Source organism: Saccostrea cucullata, unplaced genomic scaffold (genome assembly GCF_032062105.1).
Source record: "Saccostrea cucullata isolate Sc308-1 unplaced genomic scaffold, CSIRO_AGI_Scuc_v1 ctg973, whole genome shotgun sequence".
Taxonomy (NCBI): Eukaryota; Metazoa; Mollusca; class Bivalvia; order Ostreida; family Ostreidae; genus Saccostrea; species Saccostrea cuccullata.
In genome coordinates, this window is record NW_026935523.1 from 450,665 (window position 1) to 476,003 (window position 25,339).

The 25,339-nt window shown below is 33.4% G+C and overlaps 1 protein-coding gene, 2 long non-coding RNA genes and 1 pseudogene across 3 annotated transcripts; 1 reads left to right on the plus strand and 3 right to left on the minus strand.

The window, feature by feature from the left end:
- Positions 1 to 3,214: 3,214 nt before the first annotated feature.
- Positions 3,215 to 3,932, minus strand: LOC134243096 (uncharacterized). Its single transcript, XR_009986972.1, has 3 exons — positions 3,881 to 3,932; positions 3,677 to 3,749; positions 3,215 to 3,332 (listed from the first exon to the last, which is right to left on the minus strand). It is a non-coding gene; the product is annotated as an uncharacterized LOC134243096 (long non-coding RNA).
- A 6,499-nt stretch (positions 3,933 to 10,431) lies between these two features.
- Positions 10,432 to 12,652, plus strand: LOC134243107 (probable ATP-dependent DNA helicase RecS; annotated as a pseudogene).
- Positions 12,653 to 13,457: 805 nt separating this feature from the next.
- LOC134243097 (uncharacterized) lies at positions 13,458 to 19,165 on the minus strand. The gene is made up of 7 exons (XM_062725312.1): positions 19,154 to 19,165; positions 16,784 to 17,254; positions 16,353 to 16,540; positions 15,936 to 16,230; positions 15,383 to 15,509; positions 15,158 to 15,288; positions 13,458 to 14,889 (listed from the first exon to the last, which is right to left on the minus strand). Exons 1-7 carry the CDS (start codon positions 19,163 to 19,165, stop codon positions 13,738 to 13,740), a joined length of 2,376 nt encoding a protein of 791 aa, XP_062581296.1. The 3' UTR covers positions 13,458 to 13,737.
- A 2,657-nt stretch (positions 19,166 to 21,822) lies between these two features.
- On the minus strand, positions 21,823 to 24,961 carry LOC134243094 (uncharacterized). The gene is made up of 3 exons (XR_009986970.1): positions 24,455 to 24,961; positions 23,967 to 24,052; positions 21,823 to 23,732 (listed from the first exon to the last, which is right to left on the minus strand). It is a non-coding gene; the product is annotated as an uncharacterized LOC134243094 (long non-coding RNA).
- Between the last annotated feature and the right edge of the window lie 378 nt (positions 24,962 to 25,339).

Consider the following 25,339-nt stretch of genomic DNA (forward strand, 5'->3'; position numbering starts at 1 on the left):
GTCAGACAGACAGACAGGACAAAAACAATATACCTCCCGAATAAATGCGGGCACATAAAAATTTCAAAAACCCCGACAAGCAGAAAAAAAGAAGAAGAAGGAAAACGTCTCCATTGCCCAAACATGAAATCCCTATTTCGGCGGGGTGGGATGTAGGATCGAACTTCTTACAGTACCATTATTTTATAAAAACTTTTTTGACCTAAAGTAGAACGTACATGTTAAAAGAGGGGGATGGGCGCTAACTTATGCCACCCCTAGCCCCCCCCCACCCCCACCCGGTTCCGACGCCTACAGTGCACATGTTGAATACATGTACATGTAGCATAAACTTACCTTTTAAATGTCAAAAATACATTGTACATCGGCACTGTCAACAATTTCAAAATGTAAGTCAAAGGTCAAGTGCAAAGAATATTGTATGTGCAAAATATGAAATTTATGTACCTCTTATAGTTCTTGAGATACTAGTATAAGGTTTGACAGACGGACAAACAGACAGACGCCGGGTAAAGTGATCCCTAAATGTTCTACAGGCCACACAAAAAGTATCAAAAAAGAAGCCGATTTAGCCGAAAAGCAGGGGAAGGGGGCTATAGCAAACGACACACACACACACGCTTGTTACAAATACTTGTAAAGGGGGGAGGGGGTAAATAATGTAATCACGTAATAACATTTACAAAACAAAGCTTTCTTTTGGTTTGTGAATGAAACCTAATTCAAAGTACTTTAATACATCAGTAACATTTAAGTAGTACATAATTTCACCTTGATATAACTAAAGAATATAAACGCCAATGAATTTTTATTTTCGGAACATTCTGTTTATTTGGGAAATTGTTCCAGATGCATATAGAGTTCATCTTTGTTATGGCCGTAGGAACCGGAAGGGGAGGCTTGAGGGACTGTAACCTCCCCTCAATTTTGTCGATATGTATGAAACCGTGGAAAACATAGTAAGTTTATGATCACTTTATGATTGGGCTCAGTGATAACATAAATAACGTCTGCAGATGGACCAAATTTTAGAAATGATTGTCAAATTTTGCTAATCCAGGCATAATTCTGTTCAAAATTGCTAGAAAATTTTAAGAAGGGTATTCTTTAAAACGAAATCCCAAGGCACTTCTGAAAAATACCGTACAAAATTTCGGAAACATATGGAATTAAAGAAACACACAGCTTACGCGTATTTACAGGTGTGAATAAGTATAACTTGAATAGCGGAAAATTTTAATCTTTATAGTTTAATTTATTTGCATGGAGTGTTAAAAAAATTAAGTAGACAGGTCGGCTGTAGATGTTTATTTCATTGGTATAACTGGACAAAGATAATGTGGATGCTTTTCTGACTCAAGCAAAGGGGTCTGGAGCTGCATTAATTAACAAAGCGGGGGGAGGGGGGGGGGGGGTAAACAGAAATTGACAACATTAAGGAGTGTTTGAGTCCCAGAGTGTACAGTGTGTTAATAATGTAAAATCTTGAATTTATATTTGAATATACAGAAACAAATGTTTTTAAAAACATTTTCTCTTTTTTCCTCTTTCTTTTGGAAATTTTTAAGGGGTGGGTGGGTTTGTTAATTTGAATGCTTTGACATGCACGCTTGCACAGTGTGTGTAATATATAAAACTTGGAAATATTGTCTTTTATCGGAGCTAAAGAAATCAGAAGCGTCATAAAGAAAGGGATTCACCTACATGTTTTTATAACCATGGTCGGTGCGGCGAAATCCTTTTCTCTTTTTCTTCATGATAATCAATAATTTATTTAAGACGAACAATTTCATGACATAAAAGTCTTTTTTTTTAATCGATGTCCATAGGTCATAAGATCCACTTGTAGTACTCCTGATTGGGGTTTTCTACTAGTCAATCCATTTTTTTTTTAATTTTTGCATCCGACGCAAGGAGTTAGAGTAGATTTTTTTTCCAAAATATACATAAATGTTTTCTGATTTATTTCTAATCAGATAAGTATTCATAATCTAATTTTCCTGTTCTGGCCTGCAGCATTAAGCAATCCTAGACTTCAGTTCAAAATTTCAGTCAGTCATGAAACGCGTTTTTATTATATTTTTGAAACTTACCCTGGAAAACTAAAATTCCTAGGTATGGGGCGTGTTGAGGTATGATTTTCTTCATCAGATTGTTTATTTAAATACCCTTACAGGAGATAATATATATTTCTAAGGGACATTTTTTTTTTAATTTAATTTTTATCTTCTCTTTCTTTTAGAAAAATCCCCATAATTCCCATAAGTGGAGAGATTATTAATCACATAAATGCAAAATTTTCAAGGGCAAAGTGTTTCTTTCCCAATTCTTATCCTCTCCCCTCCCCGGGGATCAAATGTTCAGCCCCTCAATAACACGAAAGGGAAACATCCTAAATTTCTTTGGTTTCTATGGGCGAAAAAGACAAAACTAGTATTCTGGTCTTACTTTGCAAATAATGATACTTTTTAAAATTGCAATATCAAAGATAAATTTCAAGTCTTCTCTTGAAATACATGTAAAGTACGATATATTTATGAAGTAATAATCATATTTCTCGCTAATATTCATGTTAATTTATATTTTTTAAATATACATTGTAGTTCTCAAAGTGAATCTATAGTTATTAAATAAGAAAGAGAGTTCAATAGTTGTTTTATTCATTATCTTTATAAATTGTCAAGTCCTTGAATAGACAATTACCTATTGTGACGTTTTTGACGTCATCGATGCGAGTTTGACGTCGTCAACGTAAAATACTATTACAGTTGTAGCCTACTTCAGTATATTATGCCCACGGACAAGATACACTTTTTAATAATTTGAAGCAAATAAATGATTAAGAATAAATACGTAATTAATGAACTTAAATCATGAATAGATCAAAACTTAATATAAAATAGTTTTGATGGGTCATATATGACCCCTGTGGCAGCCAGTGGGTAGAGCCCATATATGACCCCTCTGGCAGTAAGAGGGTTAATCAGATATATTACATTTAGAAAAATGATAAAATCACGTTCATTTTAAACTAGAATTCCGCAACTTTATATGCAGATTGAAATAAGGTGTAAAGTTTATGACATTCTCCCCATCATTACAGTTCAAGTATGCAGTGACTTGACGTCATTTTTAATTATGACGTCATACATTTGTAGTTCAGAGAAGTTCATGCAGAGAGTATACTACAATATTCTCTGGGAAGCCTTATCGTACCTGCGTTGTCCACGCCTTTGATGGACACTATTGGCAAACTCCTATGATTGACATTACTTGACCACGCCCTTAGATCCCGGTCCCCTCTTTTGTGTAGTACAGATTGTACAGCGCTCCTAAAGTCAAATTAAATGGAATAGTAATGAGAGCAAAGACGAAAAATACATCTCGGAAAGGGCTTTCTATTTAGAAAAATATATTAAAAATTTGCAATGGATGGAGAAACAAATAACGCTTCTTCTTAATCCAGTGTTTTATGTAAAATGTTTTGTATGAAGTAGAAGTAACTAGGTCAATATGACCTCTAATTCCCTCTAAAACAGAGGTGTATTATACATACATGTATCAATACAGGAATTTTCTTTAAATTCTTTTTTATATTTATTCAATTTTGTATGAAATTTATGTTCCATACACATGTAAATCAGACAATGTTTTAAAATGGAGGGGAAAAAATCACCATTGAGTTCGTGGGTAAGCAGTCTTCGTGAAATGCATGTTTACAGTGGAATAAAACAACATTGTTGACATATCTCAAAAGTACAAAATACATTTTTTTGTAATAGCTCATCAAAAACATAAAAATATAGCTATTTTCCAATAAAAATTTTATTCCATGGCATACATTTGAATAGAGTATAGATGAGACTTCATAACTTGTGACATAATACCTGTAACTATGATTCGCTGTTGACAAATAGGACATGACTGGCTACCTGGTAACAAAAGAAATGTCATTATATAAATTAATACATGTTCTTAAAAAATGAATCATTTTTCATGCTACCAAAAATGTCTATCTCAATCTATCAGCCCTTACACACTAACCCTATACAGTATACCGGTACTTGAACCTCGAAATGACATATCCACGTTTGTGTAAAACGTCCATTTAAACTTCCACAAGCCTATCTCATTCAATTTTGTCACTCTATCATATTGTTTAGTAAGTTAGAGCTTTCAGTCACTCATCAACTCACATCCCAACTATATTATCTAATTGTCTAGTAAGTTTAAGCTGTCAGTCAATCAGTAACCCCGCCCCCATCATATTGTCTAGTAGATTAAAGCTGTCAGTCACTTATTAACCCCGCCCCCATCATATTGTCTAGTAGGTTAAAGCTGTCAGTCCGTCATTAACCCTCACCTCATCATATTGTCCAGTAAGTTAAAGCTGTCAGTCACTCATTAACCCCGTCCCCCATCATATTGTCAAAAATATTGTCGACAGCTACGCCTCTCCTCTGTGTTTTGACCAGTCTGTCTAGTAATTTAAAGCAGTCCGCTACAAGAATTCTTCTACAGCCCTCTCTCAGTGAAATCTGTCAACAGGAAAATAAGGTAATGTGGAAATAAGCATTTCTGAAACCGTTAAATGAACTTTGTTTTATCGTTTGTAATATTTATCACATCGATGGCATTATGTTTTGAAACTTGTCCAGAATGAAATGCGTCTTTGGTAAAGATGAAGAGGTACATGTTACCATAATTTTGTACTGAAAAACTCAAAACTACACTTAAAGGAGCAGGAAAAATGACCCAAGGAAAGAGAGGTATCATCCAATATCTGGAAATAAGTCAAAGTACGTTTAATTTACCAACAAGCAGAGGAGATAGCCTGAAAAACAAGACAGGTGGACATCAACTGTATTTTCTAACTCCGAATAGAGGATTCAAAGCTCCGATATACCACTGTGTAAGCAAGATGAACACTCACAACCGGTGTAAAAAAAGATTATATGTTCTTGAAAATTACTTTGAAAGAATAATTAGTCGAAAATATCCATCAAAGAAAGCTATAATAAGTGAATACATAGACCTTAGGCTCAAAGAATTAATAATGACACAACCACAAAGGAAGACATAAAAACTAAAGGACTTCACATCTATTTACAATAACTACATTACTAATATATATCTACTATAACTCTACAAGCTACAGGAATTGAGAAAATGAATGCAGATATGTTGAAATGAAATAAATGAAGATAAAAAATACATAATAAATAAATAAAACATTATTTTTAAAATCTTATAATCAAAGTTGTGTTTATGCCCAAATCGTTTCTGAACCCTTCCAACACCTTCCTGGAGGATCTTATCCAGTGAGTCCCTTAATCCCAGGACTTCCATTCCTAAACCTTCCTACCTGTAGATAGTCCTGGAGAATCTTAACCAATGAGTCCCTTAATCCTGGGATTTCAAATCCCAATAAAATAGTCTCATAATATTTTAATTTGATTTGCTTCTTTTACATTTTTGTTAATTAAAGTTAGGGAAGGGAGAAAAAAATGAATGAAATGAATAGGATGGAATCTGAATTTGATGACGTCTGCACATAATTAAAATAATGGGATGCAAACATAATCTTGACCTCTTTTGGGGTAACAATTCGTCACTAAATCGTGCATATAAGATAAACTTGAGTGTTCTACCGCATGTAGTGACTGGAAGGGACTTATTTCAACATAACAGGTTAAAACATTCATTTAATTAAGGATGTGGACTCACATAGTTAATCTATGCTGAATTTAATGAGATCCGCCCACAGTTCCTGTCATACTTGTATTTGCTTAACTCAATAGCTTGGGTAACGTCTTTCAACTTTAAAAATATAGTGTCTGAATATTAACTTTGTTCTACTAAAGGCTTGCTTCTGTAGTCTGTACTGTTCTGTTTGACGTCAAAACATTTTTCTAAATATATAAATGTTTTCCTTCTTTTGCTGCATACTATCAATTCATTTAAAATAATAATAAGCTTAGAACGTTTTTAAAAGAATATTTGGCCACAAGAATCCTACTGAAAAAGGGCTACAAACTCTTCAAATAAATTTAGCAAATTTATAGATCATATAACAATACATGAATACTTCCTTATCAGCAAGAGATTATTTCCGCTTCAAATAAATTTAGCAAATTTATAGATCATATAACAATACATGAATTCTTCCTTATCAGCAAGAGATTATTTCCTGGCTGTATCACTGTAAAATATGGTTCAATATTTTTGTTAGTTTTTACCGACCAGTCTTCACTTCCCATAATGGGATTTAATTCCAAAACATATGGTTCAACACCTTACTTTGTGATTTAGTACAAAGTTAGACTTTCACTCCTAGTAATCGTATCGCCTAATCTACTTATCAATGATTTTTGTAACTTCAAAAAACATATAATTTGATTGGTTATTGATGAATATTATAATATGTCAGTTTACTTCAAATGGTCAATCTTGATTTTTTAATTTTTTTAATGAAATACACCCTATGGTCATGATAATAAATTATTTAATAATACACCATTTAGATGACCATCTTGGGATATATGTATAACATTGAAATACAGGAGGCCCATTGGACTTATAGGTCACCTGAGAATCATGTAACAACTTTCCAACAATTGAGTTGGTTCGTGTTTCAAAGCAGAGGCCATGAAATTCAAAATTTTGAAAGATGCACTATTGCTAATCATAACTATACACTTTGCTTGCTTTCTTTGGTTACTTAATTCCATGAGGTACATCAGAGTAACCAAAAGAAAATGCATTTCCACTTTATAACCAGTTGAACACCCTACCCCACAAGAACTACTGGCCCTGGGGCACATGTTTCATTATTCTGGAAATTTTACCATTAATTTCATTTCATCATGAATGGTTGATTAATACCAAAAATGCAGATTTGAAAGCATTTAATAATTTTCAGACTATGTAACCCCTACCCCAAAGTACCCTAAAATTAACCATTTTGGAGGAAGCGCCTTTCATCATCATCATTAATGTGTACTTAGAACATTGGCATAATGCCGAGGAGCAAAGTAAAAGATTTTTTAATAATTCATGCATTTTCACTATATGATAATTACAGCCCCACCCTAACGCAAAACCCCTGATCCTGGGGCCCTGAAATTCATAAATCTGGAAGAGGCATCCTTCCTCGTCATAACTAACTACAAAGTTAATTGGTTTAATACTCATGAGCAAAGAAGGAAATGTTTGAAGAATTGATGAATTTTCACAGTATAATTAATAAAGCCCCATTCTAACACCGGAACCCCTGACCCAGGGGCCATGAAATTTTACAATTTTGGGAGAGATATTCTTGCTCATCATAACTATGTACTTGGATAGTTAGTTTAATACCCAGAAGCAGAGAAAAAGATTAGCCTTGGGTCTCAAAATAGAAAATCAAATTTACCTGACATATTTGTTCTCTAAGTATCACCATCCCCTGGGGATCCGGTTAGAATAGGACCTCAGTACCAGGGATGGGGTCAATAACTTTAAAAAGTAATTAATTAAATTCCAATTACTTTGACTTTTTCTTCAATTAAATTACAATTAAATCACAGGTTTTCTAAGACATGTTATTAATTAAATTACAATTACTTTACAAAAGTAATTGATTAAATTACAAATAACATTTTTATTTTTTTTGAAATTTTTGTAATCAAATGAATATACAGAAAAGGGATCATTCACTTGTATATAAGTGAAGTCTCTGCACAAACAATACAAGAAATAATATGCTAGTAGGCATTGTGTATCTTTGTGGTTTAAATCATAGATAGAATTTTTATTCACAAAACAGTAAAGAACTATTCAAGATCAGTTTGATGCAATTGCCTCCACGCAAAACCTACATGTACGCAATTTGAATGGGTTATGATATTTGATAAAAATGGTCTTTTTTTAATAGAGTAAAATAAGTCACAAGTATAACCCCTCAAATTAAAGATTTCTTTTATAAAGGTAACCTTAATATCTAAATTGCTACTTATGTTGAACATTTTTACTTCATATTTATTTAGTACTTGTACAAAACATATCTTTTTCAGATACAAAATTCATTCATAAAATTCTGTTTAGATGTTAAAATAGTTATCAAATTGACAATTTTTCTTTTCTCAAACTAGATGGGCATTTTTAATTGAAATAATTATCCCCATGCATTGGCTTTGTCATCATAATCATGCATGGAAGGAATACGTCTTTACAGGGGTTGATTTGTTTTGATTGCAATTTACAGCTATGATCTGGAGGACAATTATCTTTATTATAATTAAAATTACATAGTATTTTTTCAGTGTAATTAATTAAATTACAAGTAATTGAAAAAATATTCAATTACAAATAACATCCAATTACTTCAAAAAATGCAATTAATTACAATCAATTACAATTACTTTTTTTGATTACCCCATCCCTGCTCAGTACCCCATTGCTTGTCGTTAAAGGCGACTAAATGGGGCGGTCCTTCGGATGAGACCGTATAAACTGAGGCCCCGTGTCACAGCAGGTGTGGCACGATAAAGATCCCTCCTTGCTCAAAGGCTGTAAGTGCCGAGCATAGGCCTAAATTTGCAGCTCTTCATCGGCAATGGTGATGTCTCCATATCAGTGAAATATTCTGGAGAGGGACGTTAAACAGTATACAATCAATCAATCAATCTAAGTATTACCATATAATTTTAAAGTTCTCATACCTAAATACAGTTTGTTAAAGTACATTAAATTATTATTTCTTGAAATATCCAAATAATAAGAGTAGAACAACTTTCAAAGATTAACAGATAAACACATGTAGTTTTGACATTTTTAAAGGAAATAACTTAGTAAAGTAGGCTTTTTTTTCTTTTTTTTTTTTTTTTTTTTTTTTTTTTTTTTTGCTCAAAACAATATTTTGTATAGAGTTTGTATCTGCATAATAAAGTTCAGTTGAATTTGATAAAGATAAATGTTATGCCTGAAAAAGTATACGCAGGGACTTCAAAAACGCCTATTGAAATTGTTTTCATCGTCATAGGTATATAATGTTACATGTTGTAGGAAATTTATTAAAAAATTTGTTCATTTAAGCTCTTCATTTCCAATACATTTAACAAATTTGTTAACCGCGTTTTTTCAAGGCAAGCAGTTAAAATATCCCTGTCAAGATTTTTTCCCGTTTTGATCAGTAATGTGTATGACTACCATTTGCAACTTCACAAGCTCTCAAGCGGAACCTCATGGATTGGCATACAGCTCGAATTCGTCTCATGGGAATGTTATTCCACTTTTCCTGTAGAGCCTGTGCTAATTCTGGAACGATTGCGGGTTGGCGTTGACGTCTTTTTAACCGTCATCCCAGTTCGTCCCACACGTGTTAGATGGGATTAGGGTCGGGAGATCTAGCAGGGAAATCCAAGATGTTAACTTTGTTAGCGTTTTGAAAGTCCATAGTAATGCGGGTTGTGTGTGAACGCGCGTTGTCCTGCTGAAACGTCAATGGATTATTGACAGTCTGATGACGTTGTATCAGTGGAAAAAGTTCCGGACATAGTACCTGATCAATATAGCGCCTGGCTGTTAGAGTGTCCCTCAAAATAATCAAAAATGACTTGAAACTGATTGATTGCTCCCCACACCATAACGCCACCTCCGCCGAATCTGAATGACAAAGCTTGCAGCGAAACGTTCATGAAGCCGCCGGTAAATCTGTTCTCTGCCATCAGCATGGGATAAGTTGAATTTCGATTCATCGCTGAACACTACATCTCGCCAGTTTTGACTATTGGCAAGCATATTCCGTGCCCATATGACGCGCAATTGTCGATGAAGTTGAGTAAGGACATTACCTTTCAATGGACGTCGACACAATATTCCATGTTTTTTCAATCGTCATCTCACGGTTCTGGGATGGATATGTCTCTCATGATGCCCTTTAACATTTTTCGACGTTGAAACAGACGTCAAAAACCTGTCGCGCAGATGACGTTGCCTAATGATGACATCTTGACGTCTCGTTGTTACGCGTGGCTGCCCACTTCGCGGACGGTCCTTGACACTTCCTGTGACCCGATATTTCCTAAGCAATCTTGTTATTGTAGATTGGTGCACATTGAAGCGTCGTGCGATATCGCAGTGGTTTAACCCAGCGTCAACAAGACCAAGAATTGCATACCTCTGTTGCTCAGACAGCCTAGGCATTTCAGTCAACGGTTGGAATGACGTAAATTCTTGATATTCTAACTGCAATGATGAAGGTTGCACTATACGTGAGGAGATGTGAAAAAATTCCTTCGTAAACCACGTGGATGGCTTTAAATAAAGTGAGCACGGGTGAGACCAATCTAATTAAAATTAGATCCTTTACGCTCCTTTATTTTGTTATGTCGCTGTAAGGATTCTAACAACTCTCCATTAGAGGTCATCTCAGAATGAACTTTGGTGACGTAGGGTCGACCAATCAAATGCGTTCATAACAACCAATCGTGGCTATTCTTACATAGAGTATTCGATATTACTTGAAAAATGGCGGACGTTAAATCTTTGGACAAAATTTTACATCATTTCGGTGTCAATACTTTAAAAAAAGAACAACAAAGCATATTAAATGCTATGATTGAAGGAAAAGACTGTATGGCAATTCTGCCAACGGGTTTTGGTAAATCGCTACCTTTCCAAATATTTATACCTCTTATGCGCGAGACGAACCCTGGATTCAGCGGTGTGATAATATAGTTTGTTGTCCTTTGGTTGCTCTTATGCAAGATCAAGTAAAAAAGGTATCAGCTGTGCCCGATATAAATCTTTCAGCTGCGTATAAAGGTAAGGGGCTTCTGTTATGATTTGACGAATGTAACGTTTTGAGAGCGATCATTGGTGTAATGATAAAATGATCAAGGTATGTCTCGACTTGAAAATACACATGAATTGGAGACATACGTTGAAAAATTATCATTAAAATGATATGTTGTAAATTAAGTTCTTTTAACATCAGTCATAGTACTGGATACTCTACAGATTTATCTTCTTTTTTCTCTCAGGTTCAAGTGAAGAAAGTGACAGGCAGATATTAAACGGTGAAGTAGACCTCATTTATGCATCTCCAGAATCTCTGATAAGTAATGCAGCCTGGAGGGAAGATATGAAGAAATTAAATGTATACACCTTAGTAATCGACGAATTTCATACAATTGCAACATGGTAATTTTTTGTATACCCATTGAACATGTTGAACTGCAGTAATGTGCCACATAGGCGTTGGAACCGGGGGGCTAGGGATGGGGGCTTAGCCCCCCCCCCCCCACTTTTTTTTTCCAAATATATACTTAGTATAGACTTAGCCCCATCACTTTTTTTCCAAACATATACTTAGTATAGATATTGAACATAGGTTTAGCCCCCCCCCCCCACTTTCCACATACACATGGCAGTATAGGTAAAAATGGGAAAAAGGAGGTGTATAGAAAAAAAAAAAATTGGTACTGAAGTTCGAATTCGGATTTTTGTATTTGTGAAATTGACATTTTCGGTTCTTTTTTTTTTTTTTTGCTTGTCAGGTTTTTTAAAGGTATAAAAGATTTTTTTTTTACACCTAGCCCCCCCCCCCCCCCAACTTTGAATTTGCTTCTGACGCCAATGTGCCACAATACTTATATTATCCCAACAGTAAAAAAATATATATACTAAACTTCATGTATCAGTTAGATAATATTAGTATTTTATTTGTAGGGGTGAAGACCAAACTGGTTTGAAGAAAGAAGCATTTAGGAAGTGGTTTTCCCACATTGGAGAATTACGATCATTGTTTCCTAAAGCAAGTGTTGTTGCACTGAGTGCTACTTCCACAGTTAAAATTCAGAAAAGAGTTGCAAAAGAGTTGTCTTTAGGTCCAAACACAGTGAAAATAGTTATGTCTCCAAATAAAAGCAACATCAAATACTCTGCATTTAAAATACCCAGTGACATTGCAATGGCCATGTCCTGGATGGTGGATGGAATCAAGCAATTGTTAATTGACTTCCCCAAGACTTTATTATACTGTACTAGTATTAATGATGTATCAAAACTTTACACTTATCTGATAAAAGAGTTGGACAGTTCAAGTCACTCCCATATTGAAATGTTTCATTCTGAAACACCTCTTACCAAAAAAACTGAAATTGTAAATTGTTTAAGTGATAGAAATGTCACATCAAATACAAGAGTAATTATTTGTACTAGTGCTTTAGGGATGGGTATTGATGTGTCCAACTGCAGCAATGTAATTCTGTTTGGATTACCTGAAAACATGGTAGATTTAGTGCAAGAAATAGGGCGCATTGGTAGAAGTGGAGATCCATCAGTTGCCCTTATTTTATTTAATACTTATCATCTACGCAAGCTTAGCAAAACCATGAAAGATCTGTGTTCAGATACTTGTAGAAGAATGACCATTATGAAACACTTTTTGAGTGAAACTGATTTAAATGAACTTAAAAAAGAAACTGGTAAACATACATGCTGTGATGTGTGCGACAAAATTTGTAGTTGTGGCAATTGTGAATATCTCTCTTTGGAAAAACTATTTGATCAGAGTTTAATTTCCAATTCAGACAACAGTCAATCAGAGGATTCCTCTGAAAGTTTAGATGATTATTTTGATGACACACTAGACTTGAATTTGTGTTGAATTATGAGTTAACTGATGTATCGAATAAAAATATGTTTCCAGTTATCTAGAAATTTTGTTTTAGTACTTGCTTGTTAGAGAAAAGATTAGAAGATCAATGTCTGATAAATAAAAAGTACATTCAAATGGGGAGAAGAGGGCAGTATAGTTATCCAAAATATGTGAGAGTGATTACATTCTAACATCTACACTTTGTCAGTAGAATTATATTAAGTATGTATATTATTAATATACTTTAAGGGGTGTGGGAACTTGATTAAAACTTTGGCTTTTTTTGTCAGACATTGAACTTTTCATCTCGTGTCATCCTGAAAAAAGCATACCTGGTAATTGTTTTATGACATTTACATCATTTTAATACATTAAAGTGACTATCCAGTACACACGATTTATTCAATATATAGCTAATGCTCACTAGTAATACCCCCGCTCTGGTGTGAATATACTTCTCTTGTTGAAATCAAATTTATAAAGAAATGAATCGCACCTATGACTTGCCTAAACAAAGAGCGTGCTAAAATTCAAGCATCTGCAATGAGTAGTTGTTGAGAAAACTACAACATTTGGTATGGACAGATGCACAGATAAACAGGAAGTTGACCGGATTCGAACGAAACAAATCATACCATATGGCATTGCTAAAGAAAGACTGTTCAAATCATTAATTCTATATGTACAAATATTTATGACTTTTGTAATATGTATATGATAAAAATACAAAAAAAATCTGCAAACCTTTCATTACATACTTTATATGACATTTAAAAGATGAACATGATAAATAATATACATATGGTGAATTTGATGTACTTGTATTTTATCAACATATGGCAGGGTAGCACTAAAAATTTATTGTCATTGCTTTTAAAACCAAAGTGCATGAACTGCATAAGCAAAGAATCTATGAAAACCAAGTTAGTAACATTTAGTTAAATTGATCCAGTTTATAACTTAAGAAATCAAAGTACACATAAAGCTAAAATACACACTACTAGTATTTACACAATGTATGGCAGATATAGCCTTAGGAAATATAAATTCCTGGTCACACTCTGAAAAATACTTAAGCAAATACATGTAATCAGTTAAAAATGAAGTCTGCAATATGGTGATGTTGGGTTATGTCTTAGAATCATGGTTGAAAGTTGACACCCACTTTTCTCAAAAGGGTTTCGCTCTGCGAGTAAGTTTTTACTTGTTATTTCTTCTTCACTCTCAATAGCATTTTTGTCAAGGAGGTCCTTCAAAACAATCTTCACATCGGCTTCATATGATGGCAGGTGATGGAAGCCCTTGCGCACACTAGCATTGCTAATTTTTTCAACATGTTTGGTCATTTCTACAAGAAGTGGGTATTCTTTGGAATGTTTAAGGATACTTTCCTTTGTCTGGTGACCCTTGCATGCAATTTTACTGTCTCTATTGAGCATCTCCAAGTATTCGTCCAATGAAATATTGTTATTTGTTCCTCCTTGCACATTCACAAAACGATTAGCTATCAAACGCTCTGTTTGCTGGGATGTAAGTAGCCCTGAGACAAGTGCTGTTAAGTGTATTGAACCAATTGTATACTTAGTTTTTCCAGTTTTGTGGTACAAGGGAAGTTCATATTTTGCAGATCTAACACAGCGTTCTCCATCACCCATGTCAACTGCATCATCTAGGTTCCTGTGTAACAATGTCAATTTAAAAAGCATACTGATGTAGTCCTTCAGTTTTCTTTTTTCTTTACCCTGAGTTTTCTTTGGCACCTTAACTTCCAAGTTGTGTTCTTTCACTTCATGAGCTTTCAGAGATCCTAAGCAAGCATAACTTCTGTCACAAAAATGACAATGAAATCTTTCATTATGACGACATGACACCCAATAGTTTTCATTGTGATCAGGATTTTGTAGCACTTCCCTCAAGGAAGAGAAAATGTCATCTTCATTTTCAAAGAATTCCTCCCTTAGGATTGTACTGCAGTTTTCATTCAACCAGTTTATCTTGTCTTCACTGCTCATTTGCATAAAATTGACTGGAAATGGGATTTTTGAATCCAGATCTTCAAGTTGAAAATGTCTTAAAAAATGAACAATGCACAAAGCATCAAGGACCGTGTAATACAGTTGCTTATAAGGTCTATAAGAATTTTTCACTTGTCCCTTTACACTTCTTAAATTCAAAAGGTTTCTGTAGTAGTACATGGTGCAAGGTTCACGTCCACTTCCGGTGTCATATGTCAGTTTATGGATAGCCTGAAATATCATGTAAAACCTCAAATTTTGATGATTTATAATCAAGAAATTTAATTATACATTTGACTGCACATCAGGCTTATGTCCTATACTCATTTGAAATTTAATTCTACTAAAAGATACCTAAGTACATGTATCTACAGAAAACATCATGAAAAGTTTTTTCACAGTCATGAAAACAAGCAATCAAATGCTAACAAACAAAAGTCTTACATCATTACAGGCCAAATCAAAAGTTTAAAGTTCTTTCAACAACAACAACCAATACCTCTAAAAAGTTCATAAGACGGTGGAAGTCCTCAATCTTGGATATGAAACCCTCTAATCTCTCTTTAGGCGAATCTCCATTTTTCATTGCACACTGGGCACCATTAACCCTTTCATCTGTGAGTCTGTCACCTTATGAAAATAGAAATAATCATGAAAAAGAAAGTTTGAGAAAGATAACCATGGAAAACTTCATTATAAAAGGTACAAATATACGGGTAAATACCTCCGAAAAACACGGGTTCTACTATATCTCCATCTTTCATTGGAACAAACGAGTCTGACAAGGTTTTCATTAGTTGAATAATTTCTTGTGTTTTGTTCTCGTTACAATCGAAGAGCCCAAGAGGGTACTGAAATTTAAAATGTTTAGTTTCAATTGCTTAGAAATAAAAAAAAAATTATTGAATTTAAATGCTTCAGCCAAATATGTGTACACTTGAACTTTGTCATTTCAAACTCTCAAATACCATTTCTACGTCATTTGAAAGTTCAGAGTTAGGAATTGATCCTTACCAAGCAGGTTCGAACCCAAATGCAAGATATGGAGAACTGTCCTTTGGATGACACCGTATAAACAGATGTCCAATACAAATTAGGTACTGGCACAAAAAATATCATGCTCAAATGGCCATCAGTGCCAAGAACAGGACTAAATTTGCAGCCCATTGTCAAGTTGGGGCATCTCAATTTATGTGTGAGAAATAATTTCAACTTCTCATCTCCTAATAATTTTAAAACATTAACCAAAACTTTAAGAATTATTAAATGAGCAATACCTGTGTTGTTTTAAGTCCTGCAAACTGGGTGTATTTATGCTTCAGGTGTTTGGGGTATATGTCTTGAAAACAATCTCTCAGCATTGGGTGATGCTTGATCAATGTTGATGCAAACATAAATGTAAGTTCTTTCAGAAGGATGGCTTGTTCATCAACAGAAGGGATGAAAGTCAGCAAAGATAAGTCCATGTGCTCCTGCAGGCCTACATCAGAAGACGTAGATGTGGGAATGACTCTATCTACTATAGCATACACATTGAACAGATGCAAAGAAAGTGTCCCCTTTTCTGTTGTCCTGTAACAAAATATGCATTGTAAATTTACCATTACTTTTATATGGTCACATTTTACTGAATGATGGTACTACACTGAGCTGTTTTCCTTTTTACATTGTAATTTACTTACTGTTACACATACCTATAAGAAGGCAGTATGTTTTTATCCCAATTATCGCCAACAAGTTGATATTTTCTGTTTCCTCCTTTCTCCCATGCTCCCTTGATTTGAAGAAGATTTTCACTTAAACTAGATTCCCAGCTAGCCAGTTTCCTGTGTAGAGTTTGTGGATGTACAGCCAGACCCAGAGTTGAGAGGCACTGTATATCCTTAAAGGGTATTACCAATTGTTTAGTAAAGAAATACGATTCAACAGTTAAATACTTTAAAACTTCATTCTTTTGCTAAATCAAGTTTATATAATATCTGAACTTCATATATATAATCATATTTCTTTAAACATTTGATATGCTCTTAACAGCTCTGAGCCAAGTGTCCTTGTAATTGGTTTATGAGGTCAGAGAAACTTGTAACACACTTAGTCTCAGCAAAAAGGTTGACAGAACTGATACCTTTTGGGTACAGCCTCCATGTGTTAAAACCATTCCAATTAAGTATTGAACAACTGATAGCTCCTGACTTCTGCTATGGAGTCCTATGGCTGCCGTTATCATTATATGCATGAAGGGCTTGCTTGGAATGGTAGGTGGTATGTCGCATACAATAGCAGATACTGTTGATAGTAAGAGAGGACAGGAACTTTGAAGTTCATAATAGAAATTTTCCCATGAAAACTTTAGAAAATCTTTATGTTCTTTGTTTTGCAAAATGGACTGAGAACCTCTTTTGCACACTTTCTTGCATTCCTCTTTTACCAGTCTGTTGGCAATATTTATCAACACTGATTCGTTGCGTTTTGCTATATTTTCAATGATGATCTTGTCGGTGTTAGAGCTATGATCCACCAGTGCTTTGCAAATACTTTTGTACTCCTGTAGCACAATAACTGCTGATTTCTTTCCACTTGGGTAAAAAATATTCACCTAAAATCAAAATTCATCACTTTGTAAATTTTCAAATAGTAGGAATAACTTTAATTAATTGTAGCCAAGGAGTTCAACCTACAGCTGGTCTGTGTTGAAGTTTGATAACTTAATCATTTTCTCTTAATAATACATGTCTTTTGACTATTTGCATATAGGGAGCTATTTACATGGGAAGTTACATAAATAAAAGGCTAAGGAATACCAAGACTGAAAACCATTTCTTAAAAAATCTGTAAATTATGTTACTGTTGACCAGCAGATTATTAAATATAAACAGGATTTTTTGGGGTTAACACATATCTAGTCTTACAGCCAATACAATCCTAATCAAGAATCATAAAAAATTTTTTTTTGAATTTATAGACAGATAAAATTTGTTTATTTAAAGATATCTTGATATCTTGAAATTCAAGCGTGTTTAAGTTAATTTATTGAAAATTACCCGGTAAATGTTATTAAGTATTACTTTGCAATGATTGCATGATATAAACTGTTTTACATTAAATGACTAATGGCATGTATTAGAATTTGAGCCTCACATCAAGTCATCCAAGTACTGTTTTCTGGGTATGTCTTTTAACCACAATGAACCACAATGAACCACAATGAACCCCAATGAACCACAAGGAAACCACAATGAAACCACAATGAACCTCTTATTTAATTTTAATGAATCTAAAGATGGTTTATATGCATTTTTTTAGTCATCTGAGTCACACAGGTGACCTATTTCTAACTGTTTATCCGTTGTGCTTCCTGTCCGTCTGTTTCCTAATCTTTTGAACCATTTCAGCTTCTTTTCTTGAACAGCTTAACCAATTTCAACCAATTTTGGCACAAAGCATCTTTAGGTAAAGGGGAGCAAAAGTTTTGCATTTCAAAATCTCTCACAGGGGATTAATTGTACTCAAGAATCTAGGTAACACCCCTTACTTATAAATGCATAATACCACAAAGAAACACATCAACACCCACAAGGCACCAAGTCACACTCAAAGATATTCTAAGTGGGGTCTACATGCAGGCAACTTTTCAAAATTGAAGATAGATTTTAAACATAAATAAAACTCTCAATAAACAGTAAAAAAAACTTATTTCTGACTTTTTGAGAGAAAAAAAGTATCTGCCATCAACTAAGAATCCTTATTTTGAACAGATGTAACGCTACATATTAAGTCATCAAGTGTTATGTGTAGTACATGTGATAACAGACCAGAATTGATTAAATAAATATCTTTTTACTTTGCTTGATAAAATATTTTTTCAGGAGGGGGCATTTTAATGAGACAGAAGGCAAATCCAATTAAACAATCATGTTATTTTGTCCCAGAGAGTTTTTTTTTTTAATTGAAGGTGAAATATCCCTCTACTCCAATTTTGTTTAATTCCGAACATTGATTTTCTTCAATAACAGTAGCATTAGATACAAATGGAAAATAGTTTGAAGTATGAAGGATTGCTTACTTTTTCAGAAATTAATATTATGTCTATTTAATCATGATGTGAAGAAAATTTGATACGGTAATTCCATTTCAATTTAAATTTATTTCTTGTTATATCTGTTAGAGAGTTAGCGGAGTTGATTTCTTGATAATTCTTCCGGAATGTAAATTAGGCAGGTCAATAGTTCAGGGGCTACAGAAGGTCTAATATGCATGTAAATCTTGTGCACATCTGTGTGTGACTGTCTCTTTGTCTATCGCTAAGGAGTTTGTGTTTGGTGTCAGTGGGCAAGGACTTAAAATTGGCATGGAAGTCCTCGTGTTATTTAAATCTATGTCTAAAATTTTTAAAATCTTTATCTACAATTTTATTCTGATTAGAAAACATAATGAAGCATTTCTTTTTAAAATCAGCTAGAATATCAAGCTGTTTTATGTGCTTGTATAAATATACTTGTATATCCATCTATCATGAAAATTAAGTTTTATTTTCCATTATCACCCTTGAAATATTTTTAGTGAAAAAAATATTAATTAAATGTTTATAAACAATTCTGCATCTAAAATTTCTGAAACAATTAAAAAAAAGACTTTAGATATAGAAATGTCTCAATTTATAAGTTTATAATGGAACTATATATTACAGGGTCTGACAAATCCCATTGCCCGACGCCCGGGGCTAGTGAATTTTAGAGGCGGGCAAGTGAGTTTTTAATAGGCACTTGCCCGTGGGCAAGTGACTTTAAAAAAATCAATCAATAATATTTTTAAAAATGTCATTGTTTTCCACGAAATTAAAATTATTAAATCAACAGATTGTATGGTACATGGTACTTAATGGCAGTTGTCACCAATACTCAAAACAACAATCCTAGGCTGCAAAATTTTTCGCTTGAGAGACAAATTAATTCATTATGATAAATATAAAGTGCTGGTGGGGCAATTAAAAATTGAAGTAGGGCAAGTGAAATTTGACTATGCACTTGCCCGTGGGCAAGTGCCTGAAAAATCTATTTGTCAGCCCCTGTATTATGTACATTAGGTTAGATTTGTTTGAGTTGACTATAAATATGGTCTTCATTATAAAAGTCGGACTACATTCTTATAAGAAAATCCATTGAATTTCATGGAGAAATGTCTTCAGACTGTACGTTATCTCTCTTATCAGAGGGAAATTACATCTTAATTGTTGCAAAGAAACAAAAACTTCATTACTTGTGCAATCTAATAAGGTTATTTCATGACTCTTAGATTTGTAGGAATTATCTACCATAAAACTTAGTTTAATGGTCAAGTATCAACTGAGTATCAAGTTATTTATAATTCCTTTAAACCACATTCATTTTAAAAGGCTAGCCAACAATTAGACTTTCTGCGTAATGCAACGTATACACAGATTTTTGACATCTTGGGTATTGGGGGTCTCCAGGTAAATAACATTAGTACTACTAAGACCATTCTCCTTCTCAGGTATAACATTATAAAGGTGTACTAATGATTTTGAAAGAGGTTTTTTTTTTGCATATTATGGTGCTTTCCCTATTTTCAGGAAATGAGATTTTTAAACAAATGCCCTTTCCAAAATTCAAATTGTTTTAATTATTTCAAAGCTCAATGTTAAATTAATAATATTTTACCACTGGCCAGGCCTAGGATATGAGTATAACTGCATGTATAACATATAAGACATAAAAAAGTAAGATACAAGATTTAACTCCAACGTTAAATAGGTAAAGAATAAAAATACCCCCCCTCCCCCCACAACAACGAAACAAATCAAATTAATGGCAACATAGAGAATCGCTGTTAAACTGATATAACACCTCGGACCCACATAAAATTTCAGGAAAACTGCAGAAAAGAGCTCAAGGAAAGTGTATTAAAATATTTGATTTGAATTTCCAAAGTATATAGAAATTAATAATTTTTTAGGAAAAAATTACAAATCCTGTCATGTTTTAAATTAAAGTGCAGATGAACAAAGTTGGTAAATAAGCCTTTTATAGCCTATTTATTCAGATGTCATTAATAGCATTTAACTCTACTGATTTGAAATAATATTTTAAAACTAAGCATCCTTTGTTTATTTTACCTTTGAAATTTATTTGAATTTTTTTTTAGAATTACGCAATCCCCAGAAATAGCGATTTTTGGTATATCAAAAATCAATATATATGTACGCTCCTTCGTAAAATAATCAGGTATTTGCATTGATTTCATGAAAAAAATATTAATAAGAAGGCGTTAAACAATATTTGGCACATTAGCTGACACGAATGTCTTTTTAAACATCTATTGTAAACCCCAGAAGTAGCCCCCTATGCATTGGAAAAATTGAATTATTCAAGTCAAAAACCTTTATTTATTTATTTTAATACAAAGTATATAAAATTTACTAGGCACTGGTACCAGAGTTGTCAAAATGGCCTGAGAGGAAATACATTGTATAAATAAATTCTGAACAGAAAGGAAAATCCCTTTTCCATGTATGGAACTGCTATCGAATAAGTTCATTTTGATTGGTTAGCTATCGGCGTGATACCCTTAGTCGACTTTAACCCTGCCTTGTCGTTGGAATAAAAGCAACGTTGAGCCCGAGGTTAAAATAAGTAGAGAAATAAAATGTGAATCGATATATTAAAAAATGACATATGCTTGAACAAATGGTAACTTTATTTATGTATTTTTTTCTTTGATTTGCTAGATAGAAGATATGTTAATTTCTCTGAATGACAAATGATCGAGATAATTTCCTTTATTTAGTACAACTACTGTTACAGTTTAAAAAAACGTTAATAATATAATATATCTCATCTCAAGAGTCCTTTAAATTATCCTTTAAACTTAAATTTTACATATTTTGTAGTTGACTAAATGCATTTTAAAAGCATGTCAATATTTTGACAGCTTGGTGCCCAGGAGTAAGGAAAATGATTTTAAGAATTGCATTAATTTTGATGGTTTTGGTCCCAAACCTCAGGCCCTGTGGGTAAGAGATTTTGAAATGCAAAACTTTTGTTCCCCTCAACCTAAAAATGCTTTGTGCCAAAATTGGTTGAAATTAGTTAAGCTGTTCAAGAAAAGCAGCTGATTGAGAAATGGTTCTAAAGATTAGGAAACAGACAGCAGCCCATACCGAAAAAAGTTATAACTTAGTTATAACTTTTGTAACTAAAAAAAGTTACAAAAAAGTTATAACTAAGTTATCGGAGTTTGGAATGGCATGTTTTAAGTGAGGTATAATTTAGTTATAACTTAGTTACAAAAAAGTTATAACTTTTTCATAACTTTTCACCTTTTATTGAACATAAATACAGCAAGTACATAAAAGTTATAAAAAAGTTATAACTACAAAAAGTTATACTTATTAAAAGTTACACAAAAAGTTATAAAATAGTTACAAAGTTATACTTTAGTTATACCCAAATAAACAGTGGAAAAGTTACAAAAAAGTTATACCCAAAAAAAGTTATGAAAAAGTTACAAAAAAGTTATACCCGGAAAAAGTTATACCCAGGAAAAGTTATAACTAAAAAAAGTTATACCTATTATAAAGTTATGAAAAAGTTACAAAAAAGTTATACCCCAAGAAAGTTATGAAAAAGTTATAGAAAAGTTATACCTAAAAAAAGTTATAACTGCAAAAAGTTATAACTATAAAAAGTTATACCTATTAATAAAAACTTTCGTAAAAGTTCCAGTGAAATTATACACTGTTAACCTGTTGTGGATTTACTCAGTTATAAGCTTTTAAAAAGCTACTCATTAAAATTTTAAAAAATAAAAAGGTTTTTGAAATTTATACAAAAAAGATTATTTAAAACATATTAAAGGCAATAACAATTTTACCTAACAAACATGATAAAGATAGCTTGGTTTATTGTCAAATACAACTAAATGAATGCACATGCAATTGTTTTAAAAATTCAAGTGTACCTTATTTTACATCATGTCATCTACAACAGATTGAAATTTCTCTGGTTGTTTTAAAGAATACATTTTGAGCATATAGCAATTAGGGTCTTTGTAAAATTACCTAGCAAACTGCATTCTACTCTTGCTAATTGTATAAACAGACATCACTAATTTTTAAATATTAACACCCTATTTATTTTTGATCTAGCTGTATTTCAAAAAAAAAAAAAGAAAGTTTCTATAAACAGTGATTTCAGTCACAGTTTCTAGCTGCATACCACCCTCCTTGCACAGGTATCCTTGCAGGTGTACAGTTGTTTATCTTTATTATTTGAAGATAGGCTGCACTGAAAGTTGGCTGAGTTAGCTGACAGACTTAGCCATCGTTTGACAGGCCGCACTGGTAGTAGACCAAGTTAGTTGAAGGACTTGGCCATCGTTTGACAGGCCGCACTGGTAGTATACCAAGTTAGCTGACAGACTTAGCCATCGTTTGACAGGCCACACTGGTAGTAGGCCAAGTTAGTTGAAGGACTTGGCCATCGTTTGACAGGCCGCACTGGTAGTTGGTCAAGATAGTTGACGGACTTGGCCATCCCTTGACAGGTCGCATCTGTAGTTGGTCAAGTTAGTTGACAGACTTAAACGTCCCTTGACAAGCCGCACTGGTAGAAGGCCAAGTTAGTCAATGGTCTTAACCGTCCCTATATTGACAGGCCGTACTGGTAGTAAGCCGAGACGAACTTGGCCATCTCTTGACATGTGGCACTGGTAGTAGGTTAAGTTAGTTGACGGACTTGACCATCCCTTGAAAAGCAGCTCTGGTAGTAAGCCAATCTAGTTGATGGACTTGGTTGTTCGATGACAGGCCGCACTGGTAATAGGCCAAGTTAGTTGAAGGACTTGACAGGCTGCACTGGTAGTCAGCCGAGCTAGTTGATGGACTTGGTTATCCCTTGACAGGCCGCACTGGGTCAGCCGAGCTGGCCGAGGGACTTGGCTGGTGGACTGCGTCCCTCATTTTAGCTGGTCAGACGTCTTGGCTGGTGGGCAGTGTGACTGGTAGTCGGCTAAGTTTTCGTTGAAATATGCTTGCAATTTTAACCTTTTCTTCAATTCTGCAAAAAATTGTAAAGGTTCAAAATTTAGATTAAAGATATTTAGATAGTATTTTTCCAGCACTCATTTGCACATCAAATTGAAAACACTCTTCCATATCAATTAATTCAAATTCATTAATTCATCCAAAACATGGAAAATACAAGACTAATTCAAGATCTATACTTACAGGAATCAGTTTTAGATTGAAAGATTTATTGAATTTTGAAATGAAAAAAAAAAATTTACTTTACCTTAAACAAGTAATATTGTGAAGAATTTCATGTACTCCAGGGCAGGACAGATTCAGCTCATGGAAACATCATGTACCAATATTCTGCTTTATAAAAAAAAAAAGAAAATTAATGTTAAATTACTCATTTCATTGCATTAATTAACATTGCAGCTATAGATCATGTTATGATCATGCTGATGCGTATAAGGCTTCACAATATTTTAACAGTTCAGGGAATCTATAAACAATTGTGGGAATAAATATGACAAAGAACATATTTGATTAATATACTAAATGCTGAAAAATATTATGCGTTTCAAATACTTTCAATTTGTTTACTTCAGTCTTTGTCATTCGACATACCAATCAAAACAAACAAGAAATCTAAGATTCACACGCCTAGAATTGTGTTCATTCCCAATATTTCTTCTTTTTGGAATGTTATTCCAGAGGTACTAAGTCTACTTTACCAAAATCAATAAAATGTTAGCATAAATATCGCCTTACCAACTGGTTTTATCTCCTTTTTTTCTATCAACACTTTCAACATCCAAACATTCAAATCGTCCATGGAAAAATCCGCGCTCTGTTATTGACCAATCATAGAACTCAAAAACGTCACGTGATCGAAAAAAAAATAAATAAATAATTCATTATTAATTTATTTTAAATGCAAATAAACCTAATTGTGTAATATCAACCTTAAATTAAAAATATAAATACCAGTTGGTGTTAAAATTTTGAATTTATCTTAGTATCAACAAAACGGACATCGGAGGCCGGCGGCCGCCATATTTGCCGCCATTTTGAATTTAATATTTGTTTATTTGTGAAAATAACTATTATAACTGGGTTATTTAATTATGCAAACAATAAAATCTACATGTACTAGTCATCTGCTTAAATCTTAATATAAGTGGCAGTCTTTATTCACAACATCGTAATATCTGTTCAACATGAACATGCACATACTCTATGCTGCTGTTTATCTTTTTAGCCACCCATATTACGACTGATTTTCTGCAGATTTCAAACAACCTGTGTAGAATTTACCATTCAGAGATTGTGTAATACCCAAGCTGAAATATTTACGATGTGTTGGCCACAAAGGTCACCTAGTACAAACACCTGTCTCACAGAAAACAATAGGGAAATTTACACTGTTTTGCACACGAAGACTTCATGAGATTACATTTCATACTGTTTATATCTCTTGCAGTACATTTATATTTCCCAAAATTATGAAATATATTCATTCCCAACTTCAGATGTAAGTGCATTATTATAATTTACAAGACAAATATTATGTCTCATCAGGGTCTCAATAAATACGTATTTTCTAAGAGAGAGAGAGAGAAGGAGAGAGAGAGAAATTAATTATTCTCAACTTTA